Below are 21,767 nucleotides of genomic sequence, written 5' to 3'. Positions count from 1 at the left end.
AACAAAGATAGACCTTATAGCTTCAAAGGGGCCTTCAAAATCAGCTGGTGTTTCTTTCAATATAGTTGACCAAATGAAGAAGGCCAACCTCCATGTTACAATGCGGGAGGCCCTTTCCATCCCATCTCAAAGGGATTTGCTTAAGGAGGCATCGAAGGACATCAACCAATCGGGTGATAAGGCAGTGGCCAGTAAGAGGACAGTCTCCACTAGTTTGGTTCAACCTAGGGAGGAAGAAGATTCAAGTAAGATTAGTAAGCCTCTCCCCTTCCATCTCTCTTTAATCTTAGGAGATATCTTAGTTCACAATTGCATGATATGTAGTAATTTGTTTGTGGCCTTGAGTAATGAGGCCGTGGTGCCACCAATCATGAGCTATTCCTGATAAATGGAGCACGATGAACTTAATAGCATTTTCTTTGGTCATAGTACTGAGTGATATGTAGGTATCTACTTTTTGGATCCATGATTGTCCTATGCATTTCCCGGATCCATCAAAGTTTGGAATGGTCATCTTACTTATCCTTTCCTTAAGGTCTCTATTGGGATGCCTTCTTCTCCTATTTGGGTTGACTTTGGTTTTTGCTTCACAATAATCTCTAAAGGATATACTTCTTTGTACCTCAGGGTCTAACCTAGAGTATATTTCAGCAAGATCCTCTATGCTATCTATAGTTGGTTCCTCTTCTTCTAGCATGTGCTCTTCTCTTGGTAAGAAAAGAGGCATGGTAGGTCTAGGAGTTGATGCCCTTGTGGGGTGATCATTTTCGGAGTGATTTGAATGAGTGTCCCTCCAATGGTTTTGATTGGCTCTAGAATTATTATTATTTATGCTTGATATGGCTTGTAGGAGGAGTTGGGTTGTTCTATCGAACTTTTCATTTTGACTAATGAGGGTTTGATTTGTCTGTTCCATGAAAGCTCTCAATTCGTTGCCCAATTGCTCACCCATGTTGGATCTTGTTCCCCTTCTTTCATAGGATGGTAGGATTATTGCTTTGATACCACTGTAATGTCCCTTGTAGAGAGACTCAAATTCAGCTTATAATCTACGAGATTTAGATGTCCTATATGGCAAGAACTAATGACATTAAATCGAGTTGTATAAATGGATATAGATATAAACTATGCCACCTTTGACTTATTTTAGAACAGCTTCTAAATAGAATTGATTGACGCTAATCTTGATTGTTGAACACTTATACATTAATAGAAGAAGGTATTATATCAGTAATAATGATGCCACGTTTCTGAAATGAACACTGAAGTTTGTTTGAAATAAGAAAAATCTGATTTGATTTCTAGTTTGAGAATGGACGATTGACCAGAAGTGTTAATCGTTGTTTCTGAGTTATGACTTTAAGATCATGTGTCTGAACATATAAGAGGCTATCTCAATCCGTAATTTCCTGTTTCAGATGAATTGATGATTGGTTGATGAACTCGATAATTTGGCCTTTGGCCTGCTCACCACCAACTCCTCCCAATCTGGGAATAAAGAATAAAATACCAATCCTACCATTGTCGCTGAAATGGAAAGAAGTACCTTCATATATCTTCCAATGGATTAAGTGTCTTAGATCACAACTTTTCTTTACTATTTTGTTTATCAATTAGCGAACTGATGCTAATTGTATCCTCCATATGTACCGATTAATTATTTTATGATTGCCGATTAATCTCTTATTATCTTCATAGCACTTGTTTGCCATCGCTAACTAATTGGTTTCATATCCTTTCATAAGGATTCTTATTTGTCTTAATTGGTGTTGTAATAGTTAGCATCCTTTGATCACTATGACTTCAGACTTAATTGGCTTCCCATTGCTTTTGATTATTCTTTCAGGGCAGGGGCATGACATTTTTTAGTTAGGAAAACTATGGGAAGAGAGTTGAGTTCCTTCCAACATTGTACAGAATTGTTTGCCTTGAGCTTTGTGAAATGATCTGAGATTCTAATTTGTTCAAAATGCAATTGGGTGCACACAGGATCATTCAAGGACTAGAAATGGATCTATGATAAACCATTCTTATGGTATTAGATGTGGAAAGTACATGAAAAACTAAGACTATGCCTTCAAATTGTATACAGGCTGTAACAGGATAGTTGTCCAAGCCATAAAAGATGGATGTATTACACATTTCTAGCATTATGGAAGACAAGAGCTGCTCTTTAATCTTTGTAACTTGTGTCACTTGGTGATCAATAATAATATGGCACCTGAAGCTGTACGTTTATGTCCTGGTTATACACAGGGATTGCATTATTAGTTATCTGCTACAAGGACCAGAAGACGCAGTGTCTTTTTTGAAAATGCAGAGTTGGACTAGCTCTCCAGGATTGTGTTTCTGCAGATGAAGCTATCCTCTATGTGCAACCATAAGAGCAGAAGCAGACTGTTTTGTACTATATGCTGATGATTATACAGCATTGTAACAGAATACAGAGCACTATTTTGTTGACAGACATCATGTTTATTTGGACAAATATACAGGGCAGCAAACAATGATTCTTTCAACCTCTATTGTCAGGAGCTAAAATATTTTATAGAGGAGCTTGTTTAAGAAAGAGTAAGCTGTTTCTGGATTTGATTGTGTATATCTTTTTGCATCAACGTTTCGGATCACACTCTGTGATCCATCATCAGGATGAAAGAGGAGGAAAGGAGACAAAGAAACACAAGACTACGGAAAAAGAAGGAAAACAATTGTAAAAAACTAAGTTAAAAGATAAAAACTAATAATGCAAAAGAAATTAAAAAAAGACTAAAACCAAGAAATACGAAAAGAAAAAAGAAGGCTAAATAAGAAAATGAAAAATTAATAACAAATATATAAAAAAAATTAAAAATCATATATATACAAACAAACAAAAGAGAGAATCTATATATATATACACACACACACACACAAACAAATCAGAGAAAATATACATATACATACATATATGTATGTATGAATACATATATATATGTATGTATGTATATGTATATATATACATACATACATATATATATAAATAAAAAACAAGAATAAAAATAAAAACTAAAAACAATATATATACAAACAAACAAAAGAGAGCAAAAATACATATAAGTATACATATACATATACATATACATATACATATGTATGTACGTATGTATGTATACATATATATGTACAAGAAAAAGAGACTAAAAACCAAGAAAGACGAAAAGACAAACGAAAGCTAGAAAAGGAAATAAAAAATTAATAAAAGCAAATATAAAAAAGAAACTTATAAATTATAAATACACAACCAAACAAAAGAGAAAAAAATTCATATAAGTATACACATACATACACATAATATATATATATGTATATGCATATGTATATGTATGTATACATATATATATGTGCATACACACCCCCCTCCTCCCCCTGCCCTCCCCAACACACACACGCATATATATATATATATGTAAAGAACCAATATAAAATTAAAAATTATATATAGACAAGCAAACAAAAGAGAGAAAATATGCATATGAGTAAACCTATATATATGTGTGTGTGTGTGTGTGTGTACATACAAACAAATGAGAGAAAATATATATATATATATATATATATATATATATATATATATATAATTATAATTATAATTATAATTAGAGCTAAACAAAAACCGACAAAAGAAAGAAAAGGGAAAAAGATAAGAAAAAACATAGGAAAGGATAAAAAGAAAAAACAGAGGAAGGACAAGGAGAAAGACCACACCGAAAGAACGTGACAAGAGAAAGGGGAGACGGGGAGGGCCCCCAAAAATGGACAAAGCAGGGCAAGGGAGGGCGAACAAACTGGTCAAGGAGGGGGCTGCGGTGGGTGTTTAAGGAAGAAAGAAGAGGGTGCCAAGAAGGGCTAAAGTTCCACCTCTCATCACGGTTGAGATTAGAAGGGTGGTTGTAGATTTCTATAGCCTCCTTCAACTTTCTCTTGTAATAGTTGTCTTCCTTAAACAAGATAAGAGTGTTTTCTAAACAAATATGATGTTTGGTGGACGAAGAGTTCTTTGCTAAGGTTGACTTGTGAACACGATCATGCCTGATGTCAACGCTATGCTCTTTGATTCTGGTGTTGAAAGAGCAACCTGTTTCGCCTATATAGGGAGCACCACAAGAACAAACCACCTTGTAGACTCCTGAGTCTAAGAGAGCATCCTTAGGGTCTTTAAGAGGGGGTATCCTATTCCTAAGCACTAAGAGGGGTTTGAAGGCACAACGAAGACCTTTCTTGGTAAGGATTTTGGAGATCTTTTGGGAGATGCCTTCGATAAAAGGAAGGGAAGCACTAGGAAGAGGCAAAGGTTGGGAAGAATTGATGTTAGAGGTAGACATGAAAAAATATTTGGCATGGTTGAGGGCCCTCAAAATTTGTTTGTTAGAATACCCATTCAACCGAAAGACAAGGTGAAGATGAGAGAGCTCTTAGTTTAAGTTCTCATCATCACAAATGCGATAGGCTCTTAAGGCGAGTGTTTTAAGGATACTAACTTTTTGGATAGGGTGGTGGTGGGAAGAGGAATGGATGTACAAGTCAGTATAGGTAGCTTTACGAAACACCCGACGACTAAGAGAGCCATTAGGATTTTTGATGAGCAAAACATCAAGGGTAATTGGTTACTAGATTCGAGCTCCATGGTAAAGGAGATGCAAGGTGCAATGCTGTTGATGTGCTTACAAAATTCCTCTAGTTTGTCAAGACCATGAGGCCAACAAACGTTGGTGTCATCTACATATCTTTTCCACCACCTTGGCTTAAGGGGGGAGGATCGGAGAGCCATTTCCTCAAAGTGCTCCATATAAAGGTTGGCTATGACAGGTCAGAGCGGGGAGCCCATAGCTACTCCATCAACCTGTTCATAGATCACACCTTGGAAGGAAAAGAATGTAGATCTTAAGCACAACTTGACCAAAGAGGCAATCTCAACATTTACCTTACGTTTAATAATCTCCATGGAGTTGGGAATAGGAACCTTGGTGAAGAGAGAAACAACGTCAAATCTCACCAAGATGTCGTTACTTTCTATTGGAGTTGAAGAAAAATCAACTCTACAACTCCCAAAGATCACCTGCATGCAAACTTGTCACAAAAGGAGAGAAGCAAAAAAGCTATGGAGGCTAGAATTCAAAGATCCAAAAAAGAGGAGTCATATTGATTGTGCAACAAGAATACAATTCAATAATTATAGTTATGAAAATACAAGAGAGAATCCTTATAAAAGGATACTCGAAACCCTAAAGAATTATAAGATTCCTAAGTTTAGCTTAAGCATAAAGTATAATAGACTAATAATTAAATAAATAATTATTAGCTAATAAAAGATTACTCTAACACCCCCCCTTAAGAAGAGATGAAAGCTCAAGTGAAGGACTAAGAAGCCTCCAAACAAGAGTGTTCCAGAAGATAGAACAAAAAAAAGCATGAAGAACACCACTGAAGCATGAAAATAGATGCAAACATTGTCGAAGAGTAACTGCTGATCTGAAGAACCTCCACTGAAATAGAACATGACCAAGTAGAGAAGACTATAATCTGCATGAGTGCTCTCAAATGACACTACTCGAATCAGATGACAAACAAAGCAAACAACCGAACTCGAAGATACAGATGGCATGAAACACCAAAGCCTGAAGAGCTGATCAATTGAACAAAGGAAGCATTAGAACCAAAGAAACGAGACTCGGACTCGGCTCGGACTCGGCAAGGCCAACTCGGACTCGGACTCGGGACTCGGCGTCAGACTCAGCTCCAGACTCGTCTGGACTCGGGATAGTGAAAAACTCAAGAAATTTAGAGATTTTTAAATATTTAAAACTTGTTTCAGACACCCTTTATTGAATACACCTTAAAGACACAATAACATCATCAAACTCGGTTCATTTGATTACATACACAAGTATACATCAATCACATAAGCATAAACGCAAATTGTAGCTGAAGAAAATAACAAACATAGATATATAAATATTGTCAAATGTATACAATATTACAAAACTCATGGAATAAAAAATCCATGTCATCATATGATCATCATCAAATGTTTCATACAAATACCAAAGGTAAATACAACTACAAGTCTATGGCTCAGAGGAGCCTGCACCCTCCGGCTCCAGCCCCCTGCGAAGGTGTCTAAGGTAGGTCCTGGATGATTCGACTGCCATAGCCGCTCCCCGTGACACCATGCCATGCTCACCAACATCAGGAACATCCGTGTCACTATCTGCCTCTGAATCTCCTGTCTGTGCTTGTGCTCTCCGCTCCTCCTCTGCCATGGCTACAGTCTCAACCTCTATATCTACCTGGTCGATCCAATCAATGTCAGACTCGTAGGTTAAATTTTCTCTACTTCTATCGACGCAGTTTCCCCCATATTTTTCGACGGGGGTTTGGGGGCAACGCCCCCAAGGTGGGGTTAAGGGGCAGCGCCCCTTGCGCGCTCCCTATCGCGATACAGGGCGAGGTCGAGGGGCAGCGCCCCGCGAGGCCAAAAAAACTTATTACAAGTCTGAATTAGGGTTTCTTTGAGAGTCTTCCTTAGGGCCTGGTTTTGCTCTTGTTGCTAATTGGGTCTTGCTTGGTGAATGAGTATCATTCTTGAAGGTCCAAGCTAGGTCAAGTTGGTGAGTGATAAAGTCTGGAATGTCATCCTGATCTTCAAATGCCCTGAAATTTGGCTAAGTCTGGAATGTCCTGATCCTGAAATTTGACTAAGTCTGGAAAATTGAAGAATCCTCCAAAAACTAGATTTTGCAATATAACTCCTTGAGGCCCGAAACCACTCTCAAACATCCTGACAGTATATATGGAATATAACTTAAAGTTATATTCCATAAAATAATCCTGACGGAGAGACCAAAATGTCAAATTTCGCCCTTTCAAAAAAACTTATTACTTTTTAAAAAAACTTTTTAAAATGTTTTTTTTTTTGTCGTTTTATTAACCTAGCCAGTAGCCGAGTCTGGGGCTCAGGACTCGCCGAGTCTGGCGATTTTGAGCCAAAATCGCCAACTCGGCGAGTCTGGCGAGTTTACTCTCCAGACTCGGCCGAGTCCAAGTCCGAGCCCCTGGGACTCGTTTGGCCTGACTCGGACTCGGACTCGCCGAGTTTGGGCGATTTCAGGACAATAGGACAAACCTCCCCATAATGCTGAAAAGGGAGAGGGACATGTACACTGAAAAGAACAACCAATAAGAACTGCATGACGAAGAACCAGGAACATCGAAGGTGCAGAGAAAGTACATAGTGTCGTGGAAAGAACACTCACTTGACACACATCATGAGGCTAATGTCGTGGAAGGAACACTCACGTGACAAAGGTAGATGGCAAACAAAGGCAAACATCAACCCCCCCATGGCACTTTATAAGTAGTGCATGTACAATAAGGCACAAGATGTGCAAGATCCCAAGTATACAATGCATGATGGCACTTTATCTTAGTGCGTTTGCATAAATAAAATGCTACAATGATCAGAAGAGACAGAAGACTGGAAACAGAAAGAATAGCCAAAGACGAGACATCCTACTCAAAGAGAGAGATCCCAGGACCTGAAACATCCAAGATATTCACCAATGCTGAAAAGCAAAAAACTGAATAAAATATACCTAGAGTAGAATTTGGAAAGAAAACTCATATGAATGGAAATAACACAGAACAAGCTTTCCAACGATATAAGATTTTCGAAAAACAGAGGTCGGATGCTCAAGTTATGCCCCCCGGAGTGCAAAAATGAACCTTCGGCTTTGACAGCAAAAAACGCCATCAAAAAAGAAAAATCAAAAGTTCAAACCTCCAGATCTGGATAGAGCTCGGAAAGAGCTTTCCGACGATATAAGGTTTTACAAAAAACGACTCCGTTTGACCAAGTTACGGCCAAAAGAAAAAAACCCCTCTTTTAGGACATAAAGAGGGTTAAAAAAAATAAAAATTTGACGAAAATTTTCTGACGCATTTGTAGGTACAGTTGTATGGACTTTCGTGCCTCGAAAAATGTGCAAATAAAAAATCGTGCCCCAGATGCCCCTATCATCGAAAATAGGCAAATTATATATGAAAATTCATGGAATCAACCTTCTGAATCCAACTGTGAGGTCCTTTTGGCACCAAAATGTACTAAAAAATCTGCTACCCCCAGAAACGAAAAAAAAACAACTGCACAAACCCCCGAATACACAGATATGAAGAACAAGGCCCAAAATCTCTCATGAAGAGAACAGGGGCATGCAGATCTTGAGCTCTGATACCATATTGGAGTTGAGGAAAAATCAACTCTACAGCTCCCAAAGATCACCTGTATGCAAATCTGTCACAGAAGCAGAGAAGTAAAAAAACTATGGAGGCCAAAATTCAGAGATCCAGAAAAGAGGAGTTATATTGATTGTGCAACAAGAATACAATTCAATAATTACTGTTGTTATGAAAATACAAAGAGAGAATCCTTATAAAAGGATGCTCAAAACCCTAAAGGTGAAAACCCTGAAGAATTATAAGATTCCTAAGTTTAACTTAAGCATAGAGTATAATAGACTAATAATTAAATAAATAATTATTAGCTAATAAAAGATTACTCTTAACACTTTCTAATCTGGTGTCCTTGATAAATTGCACAAAATGGGTGGAATCCTTAATGAAGGACTCAGTTTTGCCCACAAGAAGAGAGATTAATTTGGAAAGGAAAGAGGCTAAATTGTAAGTAGGAGACCCCATGGTGTCAAAAATGGGTCACAGGGGAATGCCTTCCTCGTGGATTTTTGGAACACCATAGATGCGAGGGGTTACATCTTTGGTAGGTAAGAGACGCTTCTTAGTAGCATCATCAAAGGAATAACTAGATATGGCGGATTTGACCTTGCTGATGATTTCTCAACCCTTATCTAGGATAGATTTATTTAGAAAATGTTTGAGTCCCTTGAGTTGTGTGCTAAGGCTTATATGTTGGTTCTTCTTTCCTATGTTGGGAGAGAAAACATCTATGGATGTAATTGATGGTGTAATTCAATTTTCTCTTATATAATTTACATTGCGCAAGGGTCCTAACATATAAGATATGGAGCACTGTAAATTTGGTTAAACTTCAAGAGTGTTGCACTAAAGTTGAGACATGCCATCAATTAGTGTATGCTTAGATATTTCTTATTGCATAAATCATCTTTATTGAAGTCAACTGCAAATAGAACTCTGTATATTTTGAGATTCTTCCTAGCTTGACATATCAAACTCAGAGGTGGATATGCAAAGAGCTTGCACATGAAATTTGTATGTGACATGTATCTGTGATTTACCTGAAATATTCAAGAGATTTGCATATAAACTATGTCTGCACATAATATATGAAATGATTTTTAATTCTAATGTCTTCTGTATAAAGTTATGTTGCAAAAACATTTGAACCTGGATGCAAATTTTTCTGTAACTTTGGGCCTTATGAAGATTCACTTATTCCAATTATTTATAAACCTTCCATTTCTAAATAATCTTCTAGTATGACACCCTATCTATCTCAACATGCACTCATTATGTTCCCTAAAATGCAATTTTCATTGGCAATTACTTGTGTTCCACTTGGAATTAATATATTACTTTTGTTTCTCTTCCTAAGATAGTACATTTCTTTCTGTAGTCACTTGCAAACTCTGTAAAGTGAATTTTACGTCGTTGAAACAAATATGTTTCTCTTGTCTTTGCTATAAGAACATTGTATTTGTCTATACAGCATGCAGGCATAGTCTCTATATGCTCTACTTCTGTTGACACAAATCAGGCATGGTCGATACATATCTTTTGCATGCCAGGCTGTGCTTTTCTGCATTTTTTGCTTCTTTCAATAGCATATTGGCCTCAATAGGTACTAGTAGCATGTAATGCAAAGAACAGCTGAAGTCTGTTCAAAATCTAAATATGTAAAAAAATTCCCTCTTTTTATGGTATGTACAAGGGGTCCATTAGTTATCTGGGTCTAACGAAGAAGCTAGCTCCACTGATTCACAGAAATTCATATTTTACAGAAGCTGTATGAGCATGGGAGGCATACCTGCAATCTTTTTGACATGGACAATTCTGGCAATAAGTGCCCTATCTTACCGTTAGTCACAGAGTGACAAACTGAAAAAATATCCAATTTTGTTCATGTATTTTGCCAACTTGTACATCAAATTTGTCTCTCTATAATATTGCCTTTGTTGACAGACTTTCTTGCAGAAATTGACGTATTTATTTATTTTTGGAACAAATTGAATGACTGTTAGTTGCATGCATCATTTTCTTAATAACTAGGATTTGAAAGGTAAAAAAATTCTTGTTCATCTTTGTTGGATCTCAGACAACTTTCAGTGATTTAATTCTTTTGCAGGGTGACCAAAAATCTCCTGGCATTATACCCTTGGCAATTAAGCACGTCTTCAACATAATTCAAGAGGTATGTAGTGCCCGGACAGACTTAAGAATAAATAATAGGGAATGAATTTCATTGTGCATTAAGTTTCTGTATGGGTACTGCACATATTTCTGATTTTCATATGTATCTGTAAAAGCCTAAGTAATTGCCTGAAGATCTTGATAAGACCAGCCCTGAACCCCGTGAATCTAAATATTACTAACCTGTGCAGTTTTACTTATGAGAATGGTTTAGTCCTATCAAATTCTACTAACGACTTCTGGTTCTTTTAACATTACATTTCAAATTGTTGAACAGAAGAAAACTCACTTCCATAAATATTGAAAACAACAAGGTTGAAACAAGTCTGTTTCAGTTTCGCATATAATTGACATGATTATCTTTGAAGATATGTTCTTTGATTTATTTCTTATCATAGCCATAGATTTCAATTTCTCTATTGATAAGCATCTGGCTAAATTGTAAAGGTGTCAATAGAGGCAGTGGGCGCTGTTATGTTCTTTCTTTCACTCGATCTGCAAACTTCTTTGACTTTTATCATTCTTCCTGCTAGACTATCTACTATATTTTGAAATGATTGTAGACTTTCACCCTTTCCATAGGAAGGTAATGGTCTCTCTCAGTGCTCTCTGTTGGAGACCTTTTAAAGCTTCCATGGAAAATGATAAAGATCAAGTTTCAGGAGACAAATGGTTGAAGATCCTGCATCAATATGCTCAAACAACCCTTGTTAAATTAAAATTTAGGTTGGAGTGTTATTTGAAGTAGTATCATTGGGACGTGTTGGAAATGAATTGTTCACAGGATTTTGAGGAGTGGCTTGGGCATGGACTTGCTTTCCCCTTTGGCTATGATCAATTAATGGGTATTAACATCATTTTATGCTCAATATAGGGTCTGGTGTGATTTCTTGATTAATAAAGATGATTTGTTGTATTAGAAAACTTCATATTAAATTGTGAAACATCCCACCCTATTCTGCACTAAATCTGCCCTGTTTTTCTGATTTTTTCTCATGTTGAGTGTCATATGATTGTTTTCAGTTGGGGTTTGCATAGACAAGTGCATATAATGACAACAAATAATATAAAATACAAAGCAATGAAGGAACACACAATAAACTTCTTATTTCTCCTCAAATGTCAATGAAGGTACAATGATATCAGATCCGATATACGTCTGCTATAATTACAACAGCAAGATATTTCCTTCAATAATGTAATCTATATTGGTTCCAAGTGAAATACAAACATACCCTGATTGTACAATGATGTAGTAACATAATAGGATGCCATATGATCAATATGTCAAGGTAGAAGGTGTGCTTGGGCCGGAAGAGGTACGGCTGTAGGTGATAATTACAAATCAGCAATGAACAATTGGAAAGAAGTTGAGAAATCTCTCACACAAATCTGCAATATCGATTATGCCTTCAAACCCTAGGGGCGCTTGGACTGAAATGATGATTTCCCCATCAACCTTCACAAATGCCAATCACCCATATGCAGAAATAACTTAATAAATTATTTCCCAGCTGATATAAACCTGGAACCTTCACCAAATGCTTCCAAGATTTCCCCAAACCAGTCACCCCTATGCAGAAAATTATTATAAGATTTTTTGATCACCAAATTATCAAAATATCTCAAAATAAGGGTCTAAAACCCTATCGCCCAGCTATGCAATCTTAAAATAGGAACAAATCCCTCATAAAATATATCAAAATGATTGCCATAATGCTGTCATGAAACCCTCTTGGTTGAATCTTCAATATCTCACAAAATCTCAAATACCCAACTTGGATTTTTCTTGCAAATCTCTTCCAAGTTGGTCCAAACCCTAGCAGAAGGCTGCAAATAAAATACCATTTTCAGCTCCTTCTCAATGCTAAATACCTGCAATAAGCTCAAGTATAATCTCTGGATGAGATTATGCACTGAGTGCACTTGGGTGATCTTCCACACCTACAAATATTGTTCTCTTTGAGGGACCTTGTCCACAAAAACCTATGGCTTCCACCAACCAGAAAACCCTTTTTTCAGCTCTTCTCATAAAATGTATAATCAAGAATGAATAATAAATCTTTCAAATGAGCTTTTATATTCCTCCAAAAACCCACACACCTCCTGGCCTTTTTAATCATTTAATTTATTAACTATTGATATGTCATTAAATCCCCCAAGGCTGGTGCCCGCTTTTGGCTTATTAGACATTACTTTATGAAACAGCTTTTTAAATAATCATTTTGACCCCCTTATAACATCATACCATAAAATCAATTAATATAATTTAATATTATTAAAGTCGATACTTGATAAGACTTTAATAAATTAAATTAAATCTTTAAACCTTGATAAATGCCAAATACCAATTCTTGAGGCCAAATTTGCCAACTTTCCAGATATAACCATGATGTTCACTGTTAATCCTGTGACTTACTATAACTAGTATGGACCCAAATGTCCAAGTGACTTACTAAAAATAGTGTGTATAAACAGAGCCTAAAAGAGCTATGGAAGGCAAACCAAAAATAAACTGATGCACAGAGATGGAGAGTACTAAAATAGACACCCAAAGAGTCAATTGAATAACCCTTAATCACCCTCAAAGGGCCCCTTGATCACCACATTAGCCTACGGGACCACTGATAATAGGCTAACCTCTGAAAATAATTGATGCTTAGGGAGGCACAAAAACGGGGACATTACAATTTGTTCTTCCCAAAGATTGCTTTCCTTCAAGAAATCTGCATTTGCATACCAAACCAAATGCTATTTGCACCTGTAAGCCAGTCTGAATACTAGGATCCCATATCAATCTTAGTAATATGGTTCCATAAATTCGCTGTGCCACTCTAACATAACTGTCATCAATCTGCAGCAACCTGGGAAGCATTCCATCCATCATACCAATCCCTGGATCCCAAGTCTGGGGCACATCATATATTCCGAGAGTGACTGGATAGGTAAACCAGAATAAATCAACCAAAGGGAGCATCCTCATGCTGCAAAAGTCTCCCTGTATCATACCACCCCATGGGAGTACTCCACCTGGATCCCAAAGACAAAATGACCATCCACCTTCCCCTATATTTGAAAACTTCTGATACTCTACTTTGGCCACAAATGGAATACCAAATTGCCACAACACTGCCTCCCTATCCTGTATCCCAAAATAGAGACCATCTTGGAGAAGCAAACTGGAAAGCTTGCAAGATTTGGCCCCATACCCCCCCATGGGAGTACTCCACTTGGATCCCAAAGACAAAACAACCATCCACCTTCCCGATATTTGAAAACTCCTGATGCTCTACTTTGGCCACAAGTGGAATACCAAACTGCCACAACACTGCCTCACTATCTTGTATCCCAAAATAGAGACCATCTTGGAGAAGCAAACTGGAAAGCTTGCAAGATTTGGCCCCTTCCTCCACAGAAGGAAGCACCTCATACCAGTCATTCATCCCACTCTTATGTGTCATTTGGGATATCAAATCATCTGTAGGTGGGCTGAATAAAAAAGAATGTGCATACCCACGGTGTAATCACAGTGGAATGCATCCTCAAGCTCCAATGGCAATCTTGTGTGAACACTAGGATTCCATCTCTCACTGCCTACATTAGGGATCTCACAATGCAAATCATTTAGCCGAAAGTTCATAGCATTATGCACAATTTGCATACCAAGCCTAGTTGAATCACACTCGTGATGTTCCACCCTCGTGTTATCTCCATGTGTAATCTCAATGACAGTGGAGCTACTGCTGCCACTGGATATGTCATCAAAGTGTGTTAGAGCTGCAACAATTTTGTCTTCGATGACATTCAATTGACTCTCCAAAGTATGTGAGCCAACATGTATATGAACAAAATCAGATTTATATGATGAAGTGGTTGATTGTCCTTGAAGAAATTGACTTTCTTCTATGCCACCTTCTCTACACACTTGTTGATTTGGAACTAGGACATCGTTAGTCCCAAATACAAAATCATCATCATCTTCATTTTGTATCAAAGCACACAGACTCAATTGTTTCCTTGTACTCATCATCTTCAAATATTGTTGTCCTCATTTTTGTTTCCAAAAATGAAGGACCACTACATGAAATTTTTGTGAAAAAATGAAAAATTTTACTCTATGGCACGCTTCCCGAGGCAGAATTTCGACTAATCTTTGGACTGGCTTAATCCTCAGTCCATTTTCAAACTGCATTTCGAATTTCGTCAAATTCTGGGTTCGTTTGCTATGTCTTTCCTTCAATTTCGGGTTTTAAAATCCCGACTGCAGGTGGAGAATTTTCTTCAAAGTGCAAGTTTTAATGATATTCATTGTTTTGGTTGTTGTAAGGGAATTTTTAGCTTATTACATGTGCATCTTTATTAAAAGATGTTACTTGCAATTTGTTTTAAATTTCCCTTTCTTGTTTTTGTCTTTTTTGTTGTTTTTTGGTCTTGTTTAGTTAAAATAGGGATTTTTTGACTCAATTACAAGTAAACTTGCAGTTTGGTCAAAAAACCCCTACTTTAATGGTTTTTGCATGTAATAGGGATTTTAAATCCCCATTACATATGTGCAAGTATTTCTAACTTGTTGTAGGGATTTTATTTCCCTTTTACAAGTAATTTAAACTTGTCATTTGCTCCAAAAAACCCAATTTTGGCCTAGTAAGTGAAAAAGTAAAATTTTAAACTTGCTATTTGTCTTAAAAATCCCGATTTTGGCTTGTAAGTGGAAAAAGTGAAATTAAAACTTGTTATTCTCTCCCAAAAACCCGATTTGCATTCCCTTATGCAAATTCGAACTTGTCTTTTGCTCCAAAAAACCCGAAATGCAAGGAAAAACGATTTTTGACCATTTCAAGGCAAATTTTGTGGAGAGATTGTTGGAGAAAGGAGGCGTTTTGGTTTGCATCCTATTTCCATGCATTCTTGGACACCTTTCGTGACATTTGGAGGATGCATTGATTGGTTTTTCGCCCTAAATCAGCAACCACGTTTTTCATAAATGCCACTTTTTGAGTGATTAAATCTTCAACAAACTGCAAACTCCTAAATCGTTTTGCCCTTTCTCACCTAGGCGTGGAGTTTGGGGGAAGTTTTGAGCTATTTAATGATGTCATTGAAGATTGAAATGGTGGCCACGTTTTTCTTCACATGATTCCTTTGGCTACGTTTTGCAACACTTGTCTCCATTTCTCCTACCCCTACTTAGGCATTTTGCTCCAATCCTTTTGGGCGTGCTCTCTTATTGGCACTTTGATCTTCCAAATTTGGGATTGCTGCTACATTTATCAGTTTGGGGCATTTTTGCAAAAACGTGTTAAGGGTTTTGGCATTCTGGATTGCTTCTATTTTTGGTCTTCCTTCTTTTTTCCAAAAATTGGTTGCATTTTTGGAGAAGCATTTTCATTTTCAAGAAAGGTATGTTCTCTTTCCTTTCTTTCCTTCATTTTATTATTTTCTTGTTTTCTTAATTTTCATTCTTAGTTGCATTTTTTTTTTTTGGCATGTGTTGTTCTTCCCCCAAAAATCGGTTTTTGTGAGAGGATTTTTCCCCTTGGTATGTGTTGATGTGTTTTTTATGCACATGCGAACACAGAATAAAATACCTAAAGGGTACCTTATCCTCTCTTGAATAAAGTCTTCGAATGCTGTTGATGTGTTTTTTATGCACATGCGAACACAGAATAAAATACCTAAAGGGTACCTTATCCTCTCTTGAATATAGTCTCCGAATGCTGAAGATGTTGCGAAAAGGATCAATCGGGATGACTTCAAGGTTCTTTGTATGTAGGATCTCTACGTGTGGATAAGCTCTCTGTGGTATGATGTGATTTTGCTAGAATCACAAGGGGACTTACACTTGACGACCTAAACGTCTGTTTTGTTGGAATCACGGGATTTCACTGGCTTAGATTTTGAAAAAAGGAAAAAGGACGAGGGCGAGGAAAGGATCTAATTCTGATACTAAGAAATGTAGGAGCAATGATTGATCTTTGATGAAATTCTAACTAAGTCTTGTTTTGACATCGCAGGACCATCTCCACAAGGTTAGTGCGATCTTCGGAGGAAAGCTTTATGATGTTCAGATCATCGCTATAGGCATAGACACCATCAAGCTGATGCATGTCAATGAAGAAGCGACAATTGAAGTTAAGCTCAAGCTGAATGATTCCAGTTGACTACACAAGGCAAGTCTGTAATCAACAAACTGCTAGTAGTATGGATATACAAATTTCATCATTAATCAAACACACTTCTTCCACTCATCTAATAACATGAAATCAAAACTTAGAAGTATAAAGACCAAAGTTCCTAGACTCAGACTTGGCTCTGACTCGGCAAGGTTGACTCGACTCGTGACTCGGCTCGGACTCGGCAATGACTCGGCAAAATAAGAAAACCCTTGAAATTTAGAGATTTTTAATGATTTAAAACTTGTTTCATACACCCATTATTGAATTAAGCTTAAAAACACTATAACATCATCAAATAGAAGCTAATTTGATCACATACATAAACATACATCCATCACATGCGTAGAAATGTAAATTGTAGCTGAAGGAATTAGAAAACATAGATATATAGAGTTATAAATGTTGTCCAATGTATAATATAAAATCCATGACTTCAAATGTTCCCAAACATATATCTAACTGTAAAGTGTAAAAAAAAACAAGTCTATGGCTCAGGCTCAGGCTCAGCCTCGTCTATCTGCCTCCTACAAAGGTGTCTAAGGTAGGTCCTGGATGACTGAGTAGCCATAGTCTCTTCCTGTGATGTGCCAGTCTGAGTAGCCATAGGTGCTGTGCCTGATCGTGCTCTATCCTCCTCCTCTGCCATAGCCACAGCCTCAGCCTCTCTGTCTGCTTGGTCAACCCACTCAAGGTCCTCATCAGTGAAGACTGGATCGGTGGACTCAGTGAGCCAATCGGACTCGGGGTCGACTTCCTCTAGAGTGATCGGAGAGGAGTCATCGTCCAAAATCTGTCTGGTCCTGAGACGGAGGTTGTAATGAACAAAGACTAGATCATTCAACCTCTCCACAGACAATCTATTTCGCCTCTTCGAGTGGATGTGCTCGAACATGCTCCAGTTGCGCTCACATCCAGAAGCGCTGCATGGCTGGCTCAATATGCGGATGGCAATTTTTTGAAGGTTTGGGGTTGAAGGCCCAAACATTTGCCACCATCTATCTGAGATAAGGAAAAGAAAAAAACATTAGTCTCATTTCCAACTTTAAAGGTAGATTATAAAATGAAAAATTAAAATGCATGTCATAAACTTTAGAATTTTCTACCTGGCTGCAATTTTGTCCGACCCTCTTTGCACAATTGGCTGGCAAAGATTGCCCCTGATGCATTATTAAATGCATCCATCTCAAGAAGTGTAGCTATGGTATCAGTGACCATCCGTTGTACTACTGAATATAGCTCGCTAAGAACCTCCTCATCCGCTTTGAAATCAGCACGGAAACGAAATGATGGATTGAGGTAATAAACTGCTGCATGGATGGGCCTATGAAGTTGGTTATGCCATCTTCTATCAATTATGTCCCAAATGGGCCTATACTTATCCTCAACTCCAGCATATATGGATCTAATGGCCTCCTTGGCCCTATCCATGCCCTCATATATGTAGCCCACAGCGGGCTTCTCCCCATCAACAACTCATAGGAGAACTACTAGGGGCTCAGTGACCTGCAAATAATGTTAAACAAAAATAGTTAACTCACAAGTGTGCATGAAAATAAGAAAAATTGCAAAGTTGCACAATGCAAACAAAACAAAAATATGCATATAATATTATAAATTTATAAGATTACCTGCACGATCTCTGCACAAGGGATCCAAAAACCTGGCTCATCAAAAATGCAATCTACTACATCCATCCCTGCAGTGGTCGTAGCATAGGATGAGGAAGTCCACTCCTCACCAACAAACATGCGCCTCAAAGATGCCTTTGATTTTAACAAGGATTTCAATGTGAGGAAATTTGAGGCAAATCTCGTTATACCAGGACGAGCCAACTCCCTTTCCCCTGTGTATTGCCTCATAATGCTAAGGACCAATGCATGATTGTAAATAAATTTGCATATATTCTTGGCCCTTTCAACGCATTCTTTCACCCATCCAAGCTTACCTATATCCTCCAGCATAAGGTCAAGGCAATGGGCCGCACATGGAGACCAAAAGATTTTTGGTTGCCTCTCCATCAAAAGTTTTCCTGCAACAATTTTAAATTAGTTAAAGAATTAGATGTGAAATTTTACCATTAATATTTAAACGTTAAAAACTTAAAAGTTTAAAAGTCAAAAGTTAAAACGTAAAAGAAAACTTTTAAAGTTTACCTGCAGCAACATAACTTGCTGCATTATCCGTCACCACTTGCACCACATTTTCTTCCCCCACCTCATCTATAACTTCCTCAATAGCCTCACATAAGTATGCCGCATTTTTGACATGTGAGGAAGCATCGATGGACTTCAAAAACATGGTGGATCCTAAAAATAAAACAAATTAATTATCAATAAATTAGAATGTAAATTATTCAATTTCAATCACAATGCATATAGAGAAGTAAAATGATCAATCACCTCCGCTGGAAACAAGAAAATTTAGGAGTGTTCTATTCCTCCTATCAGTCCAACCATCTGTCATGATGGTGCAACCCTTTTGGCTCCAAGATTGGCGGTGGTCCTCTAGGTCAACTTTCATATCTTCCACCATTTCCAACAAGAGAGGGCCACTCAACTTAGTATCACTAGGGGCTTTAAACCCCGGCCCACCAATGGTTACTGCATCAATCATGCCTTGCCCATAAGGAGACCTGTCACAAATTGAAATAGATTAAATAAGAAAAGTTCAATTTCAATTTCAACTTTCAAATTCAAACCATAAAATTTTAAATTTTAATTTAAAACAATCAAATAAAAACTGGCTGCAATAAATGGAATGTTGTAGAAGTACCAAAACTTGCAAATTGCTTTTCTTCCTGCATCATGGACCTCCTTGTTCCAAGACATGCTCTCAAGCGAGGGTTGTGCGCCAGGAGTAGTGCGTGGTACAAAAAAATTGTCTATCTTGGATTTTCGTACTCTAGGACCAAAAGTGTGACTAGGAGTAGGAATAGAAGTACTGGCACTAGCAGAAGCACTAGGACGAAAGGGAGGCATAGAAGAACCCTCTCCAACACAACCTATGGATGCAGCTGTGGATGTGGAGCTGGATGCGAATGTGGGTGGAGGGGAACCAATATGACATAACTCGTCTCTTTGTCTTTTTTTTGTTTGCTTATGTATTTCAAAGTTTTCTAATAGGACGTAACAAAAACGGATTGCTTCGGGAGTTGCCTTGTCACAAGGCTCAGTATCATGACCACGTATGCCAGCAATATGATATTTTAATCTATTTATCGCCCCATGGTTAATTTCCTTACAAAACATACACTTGGTTTGATTTCTCTGTCTACCAGGGAATTCTTCAGTGTATTTCCCTGCCTCATCTTTTTGACCATGTTTCCTAGGTGGAGGATTAGGATGAGCCATTAGGAAAAAAAATTGTTTTCAAAACGTGAGGGCTGCTGCAATAAGACAATTTTACAAATCACCATTTGAGCATTGTGTTTGACAAAGTTTTAAATTTAAAATTTTAAACCAATTAAAAAAAATCAGCAAAGACTAATTTGTGCATTGTGTTTTTTCTTGAAAATTTTCAAATTTCAAAGAAAGAAATTAACAATTCAGAAAAATCAGCAAACCCTAGATTTTTTTTAGAAAAAATTATAAATACATGTATACAATTTTTTCAAAAAAAAAGTCTAGGCTTTGCTATGCTATTGTTCTATTTATGTCATTGTGATTGAATCATTGAAGTATGCAAGCAGCAATATAGATTTGGAAAGCTGAAGTTAAAAAAAAAATGAAAAAATCCATAATATAGAAGAAAAACCAACATAATCAATAAAAATTAAAACTTACCTCTTTCAAATTTGTTGACTAGTGTTTGAAATGAGCTCCTTGATGCTCTCAATGCAACTGTAGTGCTGCCCCAATGTGATTTGTGCAAGCTTTTCACCTCTTCCTCTCAGCTGGTTGCAAAACTATGGCTCTCTTTTTTCCTCTCTTCCTCTCTTTTTTCCTCTCTTCCACTCATAAAACTGAATGGCAATCCCTTTTAGGGTTATAACAAAGGCAAATGGCACAAAACATAATAAAAATGTGTTATATTTTTTTTGTTTTAGCGTCCACTTTTTGCAAGCTGCGCCGGCCGGGTCACGACCCTCGGACTCGGCGAGTCATGGGGTGACTCGCTGACTCGGCGAGTCATGCGAGTCACACCCTGTGACTCGTCCGGGCTCGGGTCAGGGTCACCGTGACCCGGCGGAGGTCACCCGGCCCGCTAACTCGTGTGACTCGCGTGACTCGCCGCGAGTCACGGAACTCTGATAAAGACCATGGAAATTGTTGAATCGACCCATAGATTTCGCCATTTCTTCAATGAAGTTTTACAAGCCTTTTACAACAACATCTTGGCAACAATCTTTTGCCTTCTCTTTCTATTCTACTCTAATTGCTATACTATTAACTGACTTATTCACTATTCTAACTATTCACCTTCTAACTCCTGACTAACTATTATTGACTCCTATTCCCTAACTATTAGCCTTTACAAATGAAGAGCCAGGGCTTATATAGTGCCCACAATACCATTCAATGGCTTGGATCAATTTGAGATCAATGGCCAAGATTTTACAATGAAACCCTAATTAGGGTTTGTTACAACAAACTTAATTCTGACCAATGAAATAATTGCATTATTTGGACACATGTCTTCTCTGGAATATTCGACCAATAGATAGCCGGGGTAGGTACATCGAAGTTTGTGCCACCTTTAATGAGTCAGGTACATTGAATCTGGACATGTTGAGGTGGACCAACCCGACTGGAGGAATGATGACTAGGATGCCACCTTGTCTAATACTTGGTTGGTTCTCAATTTGGTGATGCTTTCCTTCAAATGCTGGACTGGAAGATAGATGGAGAAGGTCATCCTTAATGAAACTGGACTGGAGGAGATCGTCCTTGTCCTGACTTGATCTTCTTTGATGAGGGTCTGCCAAGTAGTTGATGCCTACACAAAAGATTAAAGTTAGTCCTTGAGCATCATACCTTAAAGCATAGAAATTAAGACTTTTCAAGGGAAAGATTCAAGATATTAATTTGAAAATGATATGATAAATCGAGAATTCTAAATTTTCAAATTAATTACAAATGGAAATCAGATTTTGTAAGACTTAGATTTTTAAAAGATTCCTATGAAATCAAAATAAGTCTTGAATAGAAACTT

General features: G+C 37.5%; 2 protein-coding genes across 8 annotated transcripts in view; one reads left to right on the top strand and one right to left on the bottom strand.

Moving 5' to 3' along the window:
* Nucleotides 1–21,767, top strand: part of LOC131073169 (kinesin-like protein KIN-7C, mitochondrial) — a 344,338-nt gene that overhangs the window by 87,137 nt on the left and 235,434 nt on the right. For 4 of the 5 annotated variants that reach the window (XM_058009569.2, XM_058009568.2, XM_058009570.2 and 1 more), the window contains exon 5: nt 10,376–10,441. In XM_058009569.2, the coding sequence (XP_057865552.2) occupies nt 10,376–10,441 (66 nt within the window). Of the gene's footprint in view, nt 1–10,356; nt 10,442–21,767 lie in introns of all 5 variants that reach the window. The other variant, XM_058009573.2, reaches the window with a different exon arrangement.
* Nucleotides 16,984–19,094, bottom strand: LOC131874472 (uncharacterized). Of its 3 annotated transcripts, none has more exons than XR_009371843.1 (5): nt 19,016–19,088; nt 18,770–18,922; nt 18,245–18,645; nt 17,720–18,119; nt 16,984–17,615 (listed from the first exon to the last, which is right to left on the bottom strand). XR_009371843.1 is itself a non-coding variant. In XM_059217865.1 (5 exons), exons 4-5 carry the CDS (start codon nt 18,042–18,044, stop codon nt 17,101–17,103), a joined length of 840 nt encoding a protein of 279 aa, XP_059073848.1. In that variant the 5' UTR covers nt 18,045–18,119; nt 18,245–18,645; nt 18,770–18,922; nt 19,016–19,094; the 3' UTR covers nt 16,984–17,100. The 3 variants fall into 3 exon arrangements, 2 of the variants coding, with proteins under 2 accessions (XP_059073848.1, XP_059073849.1); XM_059217865.1 differs by having other exon boundaries at nt 19,016–19,094; XM_059217866.1 differs by having other exon boundaries at nt 16,984–18,119.

The sequence above is a fragment of the Cryptomeria japonica genome, chromosome 1 (assembly GCF_030272615.1).
Source record: "Cryptomeria japonica chromosome 1, Sugi_1.0, whole genome shotgun sequence".
Taxonomy (NCBI): domain Eukaryota; kingdom Viridiplantae; phylum Streptophyta; class Pinopsida; order Cupressales; family Cupressaceae; genus Cryptomeria; species Cryptomeria japonica.
The sequence above is the reverse complement of the archived record's forward strand: the minus strand, read 5'-3'. Positions and strand labels throughout refer to the sequence as shown.